The following is a 9,985-nucleotide window of genomic DNA, read 5'->3' as shown; positions in this document are numbered from 1 at the left end:
CATTATCTCCACGGTCAGCCCTCGGAGGTGTGTGTGTCAAGGAGAGCTGTTGTGCTAATCTCCCAGTTTACCCTGAGGAAAAAATCACTTGCTCGCCCTGGGGTCCTGGCCAACAGCCTGAGTCAGGCAGTCCCGGCTCATGTCAGTGGTGGCCACCTGCCTCCTCAGCTCTGCTGCAGCCACGGCTCCCGCAGGGGGCTCTGGGGCTTGCAGTGCATGGGGGCGGGGAGGATACCTCTCCTGGCCCACCGGGGCCACGGGGATGAGAAGGGCAGCTGGGATGAAGCCCAGGGGCTGCAGAGCGGGGAGGTGGGCATGAGGGTGCGCAGTGGGTGAAGGGGGCCTGCAGTGTGCAGTAAGCAGCGGTGGCTGCAGAGTGCAGAGTCAGCACGCAGTAAGTGAGCCTGTGGGCCAGGCCTGGGCTCACAGTGGACATGCAACAGCTGCACCGTGGGGCAGGAGGCTGTGCCGTGCGGAGTCAGGGCAGTGTCCAGTGTGCAGTGCGCTGAGGGTGGCTGTGTGACATCACCGCCCCCTCCTCAGTGATATCAGTTTGGCTGAAACTCTTAGGAGCAAGTCTGCGGCGTGCATTGTTCCGGGTGCATGCTCTACCCTGTACAGAAATGGTCTCTTGGCATAGGGCTGCCCGAGGCCTTGGGAGAGAATCCCTGGATACGGGACACGTGCGGGAGGTGGGCTCGTCCACACTGTGCATCAGTCAGGAAGAACCGGGACGCAGCGGAGAGGCCTAGCAGTCATCTGGGTCAGGGAAGGGTGGCGGGATTGGGACGGGAAGATGGAAATGCTCTGGTTTTGTCCCTCCTCCATTCTGACTTCCCCATCACATCTCTCTGTGATGAAAGGCCTTAAAGATTGTTGGGTGGGGAAGACTTTGAAATCCTAGACCCAGAGCTATAGAAAGTGAAGTGCCTCCTGACCCACCTTTCCCCCCCCCCCCCAGAAGCAATCACACTGAACTCAGAGATGCCATTCCTCCTCCTCCTTACCTCACTCCCTTCCCTGGGCTCCCAAAATGGGCTGCTGACAGACCTGGGCAAGGTCGACATGAAGGGCACACTGCCTCCACAGCAGGCATCTTGCCAGATGCCAGGGTCTAGCCCAGGTCTAGGCTTACAGCCCCTGCCCTCGTGTTGTGTCATCGCCCTTTCCGCCCCTCTTACCCTGCCTACCCCCAGCTCTGGAAGCTTCTAGCTCTGCTCAGCGTCATTTTATCCCCAGCTCCTGTTCTCTACCTGCCATGAAACCCCACCGGCTGTCTCTTCCCATCCCCCACCTCTGCTTCAGGGCTGAGTTTGGGGGAAAACAGGAGGGTGGGGCACAGTGATGGAGGATAGAGACCCTCCAAGGGTATATGCCTGACAGCCCCCTCCCTCTTAGATTTTGGTTGCCATGGAGGCAGCAAGAACAGCCTGTTCTCTGGGCTCCCGTGGCAGCAGCTGTGCCCAGGCCCCTCCCTCTTTTCCTTCTTGCTTCCCTTCCTCCCAGACTGTTGCTGGGAAGCACCCCAAGATTTCTTGAGGGTCCCATTCCCTAGAAACCAGGGATCCAGATATCTTTCCGAAGAGCTTCCCCCCAAAGCCATGAAGTCAAAACCCCCACACGACACCCTCCACCCCAGCTAGAAGCCTCAGAGTATTTGGGGCTTCAGCCTCCACCAGTCTGCCCTGAGAAGAGCTCTGTGGCCTGGGTCTCAGCAGTCCCCCCCACCCCCATCTTGACCTCCTGGCGATGGCAGCAAGTGATGAGGTGTCCAGCAGAGATCCCCTGACTCTACAGACACAGCCCCACTTTTGGGGAGTTCTGGAAAGACCAGCAGCTAAAAGAACCTAAAACCCAGGTGTTTCTCCCCCCTTAGTGGTCTTTCAATCAAGAAAAGATGGTGAAAATAGAGGAAAGGAGGTGGGGATGGTTTACAGGAGTTGGAGATCAAGCAGCGGAGATGAGAGACCGGGAAACAAGCAAACAATTGTACTGCTAAAAGTGAAGTGGGCACTTAATGTCCCCCCGTCAATCACCTTTGTCCCATCCGCTGCCCTGGTGATGGGTCACGAACAAGGGAGCCAGGAAAGGGACTCAGCCTAAGCTGAGCCTTCTCCAGGTTGTCTTGCAGCATTTCTCCTGCTTTTTAAAAATTTTTTTATTGATTTATCTTTAGAGGGGAAGGAGAGAGGGAGAGAAATATCAATGTATGGTTGCCTCTCGTGCGCCCCCTGCCAGGAACTGCATCCCCTGCCGGGAACTGGCCTGCAACCCAGGCATGTGCCCTGACTGGGAATCGAACCAGATCCTCTGGTTTGCAGGCCCGCACTCAATCCACTGAGCTACACCAGCCAGGGCTCCCCTCCTCTTTATTTATCCATTTGATACATCTTTTGAGCACTTTAGGTATTGCATCCCCTAAAGTTCCTGGCTTCTGGATTCACTCCGGTACACAGCCCTCATCTCACCTTTGCCAGGAGAGACGAGGAGGGGTAGGGGCAGCCTTCCTGTACCGCAGCCTCCCCCTTCAGTTAAAGGCTGGTGTGGAGGCCAAGGGTACAGAGTGGCTCTTAGGGCCTGGATGGGAGTGCGGTGCCTGGCATGGCAGGCTGGCCTTTGTTCCCTGCCACACAGCCCCTCTCTCCTTTGCACTGAGAGTGTGGACAGGAGACCGCTTGGAGGGTGGTTCGAAGTCTTGCCTTTTTCTGGACCTCTCGTGAGGTCAGTGGGAAGATGGAGACAGAGAACTGTGGGGGATCCAGGAGCAGTCCCGAGGTTGGCCCACCTTGTAGGTCTCTCCCCATCCCCTCCTCCCAGCTACATGGAAAACATGGATTTTGATGTGGGTACGAGTCAGGGCAGATGGAGCCAGCTGTGCATGGGTGTATGGGAAGGACTCGCTTGCTTCCCCCATCCACCTGCTGCCAATTAACTCCTCGTCGTGGGGGTGCCCAGGCCAGCTTCCAAAGGAACATATTCCGTTAGCGGAGGGGAGTGACTCCGTTTCCCTGTGTGTCTTACATGCTTACCAAGTATTTCACTGTTTCTGGATCCAGACTTGCATCCCTTTTTCTTATACTCCTTTCTAGCTTCGATAAGGAATGTCTCTGTCCCTTTGGTTACTCCAAACCCCGTTGCCCCGTTCCAGCCTAGCTCCTTCGCTGCTGCTGCTGCTGCTCTGGTGTTGCCATGTCACCTGGCCCGACTGGCTTCCACTGGCCCCTCTCCTCTCCAGCCAGACCCCTTCCCCAGGCAGACCAGCCAGCGAGGTGAAGAGATTGGGGTTTCGGCCTGAGAGAGCAGAGGTGGGAACTCAGCCCCTATCAGGGAGAAGAAACAGAGAGCAAAAGAAAGTGGAGTCAGAGGGGTTTTTGAGAGGGGCTGTATGAGGAGAGGGCTTCCCTTGCACAACCAGACGGGACGTCAGCACCTGTTCTCTGACACGCTGGAGAATTATCATGGAGTCCCATCCTTGGGGTTGGGGGTGGGGGGAGCCAGAGAACTGGTGGGTCCTGGGAAGGCACTGGGAAGCGGAGGGAAGAGGTGACACATGAGATGGCTATCTCTGATCTTTACAGACTAGGAGTCACGACAAAGAGGAGACACGGAAGATAGCCCCTTCCCAGAGCTAAAGGAGTCCAGTCTGTGGGGAAACCCTGCCAAGCCTAGAGAAAGGGCTGCTGGTGAGAGGTCGGGGGACAGGTGAGACAGATGGCCTGACTACAAAAGCCACGTTGCTACTATGAAGTTGGAAGGAGCACCCCCTGCCCCCCATGCCCCAATCTGCCAGGCTTCCTGCCAGAGGGAGGTGGTTTGAGCTGAGAATATTGCTACCTTCAGGGCCCAAATATCCCCCACTTCCATGTGGACTGGATGCAGCACTCACTAACTCAGTCAGGAGCAGTCACAAAGTCGACAGCATCTCTCCCAGAGGGGCGGGTGAGGCTATGAGGGATGGGGAAGGAGCAGCAGGATCCAGAAATGGCTCAAGGTGGGGGGCCTTTGGCTGCAGTAACAGGAAAGGAATGAGGTGGGGGGCACAGGCAAAGACTGAGTGAGGGCCCTGGAGAGAAAGGGATGCCAGGTACATGATAGACTGCAGAGAAACACGGTTTGTGTTTCTCAAGCGAGTGTGTGTGTGGCTTGGGGGGAGGCTGGAGGTTAAGTGTGGGGAGTCTGGGTTCTCTCTCCTTTCTGCTTCGGAGGCTTTGGCTACACATATTTGGCAGCTGTTTTGTATAAACACTGTTTCCCCAATGGTACCACTTGGGCAGGCACAAAAGGGAGCAGAATGGAGGGGTGTGGATGGACGGGTGTATTGGGAGGGAGAATCTTGGCCATAAGCAGTCATGCCCTTAGAGGGATGCGATCTGGCCTTCTGCCAGCTGCACTTTTCTCTTCAGAACAGGGGTCCTTGTCTCCCTGTTTAACTACGTTCCAGATACCCAGGGTCTTGTTATGTCTTGTCCTAAGGGCCACAGGTTTGCTTCCCAAGCCTGAGTGGGCTGCTCTCCCAGATTCATTTCCCTGAGGACTCATTTTGCCACTGAAAGGGTAACCAAAGAATGGTTGTTGGGAAATTTGGAGCTTGTACTAGGGAATCAAGCACCTCAGGGTATGGGATGGGGAGCTGGAAATATCAGTGGCAGCAGGGCACTAGCTGGGGCCTCCCTATTTGCTCCTGTCCCTGGTTGTAAAGGTGAGGGACAACCCATCCACACAGGACAGGGCCAGGATGAGAGCCGTGTGTAGGCACATGCACACATTGGATCAGAAGTGGTTAGCATTTGGTTTTGGGCTTCTCACTGAGAGGGAAAGAAGGGACAATGGCTGAAGCCATGGGCGTAATTATCTACCATATGGTTCTAGAGGATAAGTGAGACATCACATTGTTTTTAATAAACTTTTTTTTTTAAAGTGCCCTGGCTGGTGTAGCTCAGTGAATTGAGCGCGGGCCTGCAAACCACACAATCGCGGTTCGATTCCCAGTCAGGGCACATGCCTGGGTTGTAGTCCAGTTCCCTGCAGGCCAACTCCCAGCAGGGGACGCACAAAAGGCAACCATACATTGATGTTTCTCTCCCCCTCTCCTTCCCCTGTAAAGATAAATAAATAAATAAAATCTTTTTTAAAAAAAGAATAGTTTTAGAAATATTTGAAAAATGTTTGAAGGAAAAAATTTGAAGATAGTAGAGGGTCCCCACTACTCCAAACCCAATTTTCCCATTTGTTAACATATTACATTAGTATAGTACATTTGTTACAATTACGGTTGTTACCATTGAACCAGTATCGATATATTGTTACTTACTAATGTCTTTTCCTTTGTCACATTTCTTAGCGTTCACCTAATGGGCTGCTTCTGCTACAGGATAGCAGATCATATCCAGGATACAGAGTTACCTTTACTCATCACGTCTCCTAAGGCCCTCTTGGCTACAACAGTTTCTCAGACTTTAAAAAAATTTTGATAACTTTAACCTCCGTTTCCTCCTTACTTTCCTCCTGCTTATCCCAGTGTTCAAGCAGTCTGCAAGGCCAGATTTTGGGTTTGGGGGTGAAGTGGTGTGTGTAAAACTGACGAAGCCTCACTAGTCGCCTCAGGAACATAGGTGCGGAAATGAGAAGAGCTCTGGTAGACCCAGAGGTTTGGAAAAAAAAAAATATATATATATATATATATTTTTTTTAAGAAAAGGGCTAGGAAAGAGGACACGCATTGCTAAACGAACGCCACCCCCTCGCAGTGCCGACTAACCAGCGGGTAATGAAGGAGTGCGAGAATAGGATTTAAACGCGGGCGGCAGTGACGTCACTGCGCGACGTCGGACCGCGAGCGGACTTACGGGAGGCCTCCCCGTTCACCCCACAGAGTCCCTTGACACCTTAGCTCCTACAAAGTCCTTCCGGAAGGAGAGAAACAATGTGGGCCCTCTACTCATCTTCCTCGCCAGCTCAGTCCAAGAAACTACATTTCCCAGAGGACGTCGTGGCGTGACCCGTCTCTTGCGGCATTGGTTCATGTATGTTACTCCCAGCCAATAGGAAAGTAGCTCTTTGATAAGTGCCAAAATGGCGATCCCTAGGATCTAGAACTAAATTGTCCGGTAGGTTTAATTTGGGGAGGTGGTGGATGAGATGGGAAATTATAGTTTCAGGGTTGGGGAAGGTGGAGGACATGGCGGGGCGGTGCGATCTAGATTTGGGGTGGTAGTGCCTGAGGGACGGAGCCAGAGCTAAGGGAGTAATTAGGTAACCAGAATGACTTAACCCTTTGCTGTCCTCTTCTACTCGCCTTTTGGCACCCTCTTCAGTGCTCCAGTTTAAGAAAGGGTGGTTCAGGAGGGAAGAACCTGACGGGATCCTCACCACTCCCTTTCCTCATTTTTCCTTCTCAGTTCTTCTTCTTCTTCTTCTTCTTTTTTTAAGAGAGGAAGGGAGGGAGAAAGAGAGGGAGAGAAACATCAATGTGAGGTTGCCTCTTGAGTGTCCCCCACTGGGAACTTGGCCCACAACCTAGGCATGTGCCCCAACTGGGAATGGAACTCACTATCCTTGGTTTGAAGTCCTGCGCTCAATTCACTGAGCTGCAGCAGCCAGGGTTCCTTTTTAGTTCCAGTGTCTCCCCTAAGTCTTCCTGTATTTTCTCCTTTCTATTTAACGCTGCCCTCCCCTGTTCTTTTTTCTGAGACTCTCCTCTTCCCCTTCTCATCTTGGATTTTTCCCACCTCACAGCTGACTGCCACCAGGCCTGCCCCCTCAGCGTGAAATCATGAAGGTGGTGAACTTGAAGCAAGCCCTCTTGCAAGCCTGGAAGGAGCGATGGAGCGACTACCAGTGGGCAGTCAACATGAAGAGATTCTTTCCAAAAGGAGCCACCTGGGACATTCTCAACCTAGCAGGTCTCAAGTAAAGTAGGAAGGAAGGATGAGAGAGCTAAACCCAGGAAAGTTGTAACAACACAGTCTTACTTTGTTATTCCCCCCGCAGAAGCACTATTGGAGCAGGCCATGATTGGACCTTCCCCCAATCCTCTCATCCTGTCCTACCTGAAGTATGCCATTAGTTCCCAGGTAAACCGCCCTATCTATTCCAGAGAGTGAGGGTTTGGAGGTAAACGATTTGGAGTACAGCTGTCAGCACATGCCGTCTAGGCAAATTTGTTTGAACATCTTATTTTTCTGAGCCTCAGCCTTCACATGAAAAGAATAATACTTCATACTTACCTGGCTGGGGAGATACCATGATCAAGAAGGTGGTTTTCCCAGGGTGAGGCTTACCCGTGGCACTCTGGATGTGCTGACCCCTGTGGTTTCCCCCAATGTGGGGAACTTGGCTGCATAATTTGTGATAGTGGGGGATTGGGTTTGCACTCTACCCTGGAAAAAATAGTACTTCATTGGTTGCAATGAATATTACATTAATTTATTCTACAGTAAATATTTATGCATGCTTGTATGTGCCGGACAGTGTTGTAGGCCTTGGGGATATGGCCGTGTACAAGATCTGGTCCCAGTACCCAAAGTATTTAGTGGGTGAGATTAAATAAGCAGTCAGTCACAGGATGGGCTTATGATAAATGCTAGGACAGAGTACCCTGGGACTACGTGAAAGGGACACTAAATCCATTCTGAACAATCAGGGCGGGAGATGTGATGTTCAAACCAAGATGTGAATGTTGAATAGGAGTTAGCCAGGCAGATTGGTGAGAGTCTACAGAGTAGAGAGAAAAGCATATGCAAAGGCTGGGGAGACAACGATTACATGATGTTGCGTAGGAGCTGAAAATAATTTGGTATGGTTAGGGCAGCGGTTGTCATCTCAGGACCTGTTACTTATTTTTTAAGCTTTTATTTATTTGTTTTTAGAGATAGAGGAAAGGAGGGAGAAAGAGAAGGAGAGAAACATTGATGTGTGAGAGAAGCACCTGTCGGTTGCCCCTCACATGCCCCCAACTAGGGACCTGGCCTGTAACCCAGGCGTGTGCCCTGATTGGGAACCGAACTGGTGACCTTTCGGTTCGCAAGCCACACTGAGCTACACCAGCCAGAGCTGTATACACTCTTTTATTTAATATAAATGTTTCTAAGCTTCATCTATATTGTTGTGTATTTCAGTAGTTCATTCTTCTGTTAAGTTGCTGAGTAGTATCCCTCAGTTGGTACATAGTTCTTGTACTTCCTCTTTCCTCTTAGCATCATGTCTGCTTTCCATATTAGCACATATTTATCTCCCTGATTCTTTTCAATTGCTGCATAATGTTCCATATATACTGTAATCTGGTTCTTTTTCAATTTTTTTTATTGCTGTAATCAATATTTCACTGAACATCCTTATACTTTTGTGCATATCTGGGAATATTTCCCTAATTTAGATACCTAGAAATGGAATTGCTGGCTCGAAGAGTACCCACCTATTAAATTGTAGATCCTGCAAATTGCTCTCCAAAAAGGGTCATCTCAATTTACACTCCCCTCCATAGTGTTTGACAGTATTTCTACACACCTTTGCCAGTGCTGGATAGAATCTTATTTTTTTTTCCAGAGAAGGAGAAAATAACATCACGCTATATTATGCATTTCCATGACTGTGAGTGATGTTGAGCATATTTTTATATGCATATCTTCTGTGAATTACTTCCATGTACCATTTGCGCATTTTCCTGTTGTTTCAGTGTTTTCTTTTCACGTCAGATGGGTAGTGTGCCGATATCGTAACAAGGTTTGTGGGAGGCACATGTCACACAGAGCGTGTGACACCCAATCATCATGCTTATGAACTACAAAAGGATCTCTTTGGGGGGGTAATACCTTTGTTGAGATATAAATCATGTACTGTATACACAGTTTACCCATTTAAGACATGAAACTCAGTAGCTTTTAGAATATCAGAGTTGTACAACCATCACCAGAATCAGTTTGGAACATTTTCATCGCTTCCAGAAGAATTCTGGCTGATTTTTAAGTGTTTTTTAATATAATCCATTTTGTAATCATTATCTGTTATGTATATTTTAAATTTTCTATCACTTTTTTTAACTTTGTGATCTGTATTTTCTTGGCCTGCAGAAGTTTTTTGTGTTTTTGTTGCAAGATTTAACCACTTCTTTTCCTGTGTGGCTTTTTTCTTACTTAAGGAGTTGCCTGCTCCACGGATCAAAATATATTCTCTAATTTCTGCCAGGACTTCACTTTTAGTTTTTACTTTTTTGTTTTTTTCTGTTTTTAAAAAATATTTTTATCGATTATGCTGTTATAGTTGTCCCAATTTTTCCTCCCTTGCCCCCCTCCACCTGGTAACACCCACTCCCTCCAGCAGCCCCCCCCTTAGTTCATGTTCATGTGTCATGCATGTAAGTTCTTTGGCCTCTCCATTTCCTATAGTGTTTTTTAACAGCCCCCTGTCTGTTTTGTACCTACCAATTTGTACTTAATCCCTGCACCTTTTCCCTAGTTCTCCCCTTCCCCCCTCCCCTCTCCTGATAACCCTCCAAATGTTCTCCTTTTCTATGATTCAGTTTCTGTTCTGCTTGTTTGCTTAGTTTGTTTTTTATATTCAGTTGTTGATGGTTGTGAATTTATTGCCATTTTAATGTTCATAGCTTTGATCTTTTATTTTTTTCAAAGATTTTATTTATTTTTAGAGAGAGGGGAAGGGAGGGAGAAAGAGGGAAAGAAACATCGATGTGGGAGAGATACATCATTAGGTTGCCTCTTGCATGTCTCCAGCTGGGGACCTGGCCTGCAACCCAGGCGTGGAACTGGCAACCTTTCGGTTTGCGGGCTGGCACTCAGTCCACTGAGCCACACCAACCAGGGCCTTGACATTCTAATATATTTCATTGATATCTTTGTCTTTTCTTGCATCAGTTCTTTACTTTTTCAGTTACTGTACCTTTGTAGTATGTTTGCTATCTATCTGGGCAAATCTTCCCATAGTTTTATGTTTCAAATATTTCTTGACTGTTTTAGGCATTTCATTTCTA

The 9,985-nt window shown here is 49.2% G+C and overlaps 1 protein-coding gene and 2 non-coding genes across 8 annotated transcripts in view; 2 read left to right on the top strand and 1 right to left on the bottom strand.

Moving 5' to 3' along the window:
* MED24 (mediator complex subunit 24) overlaps nucleotides 1-9,985 on the top strand; it is a 31,021-nt gene that overhangs the window by 1,771 nt on the left and 19,265 nt on the right. For 3 of the 6 annotated variants that reach the window (XM_037033295.1, XM_037033290.1, XM_037033298.1), the window contains exons 1-3: nucleotides 6,038-6,107; nucleotides 6,736-6,902; nucleotides 6,991-7,073. In XM_037033295.1, the coding sequence (XP_036889190.1) occupies nucleotides 6,773-6,902; nucleotides 6,991-7,073 (213 nt within the window). In that variant the 5' untranslated portion in view covers nucleotides 6,038-6,107; nucleotides 6,736-6,772. The other 3 variants (XM_037033294.1, XM_037033292.1, XM_037033291.1) reach the window with 2 other exon arrangements.
* Nucleotides 7,219-7,382, top strand: LOC118978249 (U1 spliceosomal RNA). Its single transcript, XR_005064676.1, has one exon. It is a non-coding gene; the product is annotated as a U1 spliceosomal RNA (small nuclear RNA).
* Nucleotides 8,688-8,791, bottom strand: LOC118978246 (small nucleolar RNA U13). The gene has a single exon (XR_005064673.1). It is a non-coding gene; the product is annotated as a small nucleolar RNA U13 (small nucleolar RNA).

Source organism: Sturnira hondurensis, unplaced genomic scaffold (assembly GCF_014824575.4).
Source record: "Sturnira hondurensis isolate 20B ecotype Veracruz unplaced genomic scaffold, ASM1482457v3 Scaffold0021632, whole genome shotgun sequence".
Lineage (NCBI taxonomy): Eukaryota > Metazoa > Chordata > Mammalia > Chiroptera > Phyllostomidae > Sturnira > Sturnira hondurensis.
Note: the sequence above shows the minus strand (reverse complement) of the source record. Positions and strands in the feature narration are given on the sequence as shown.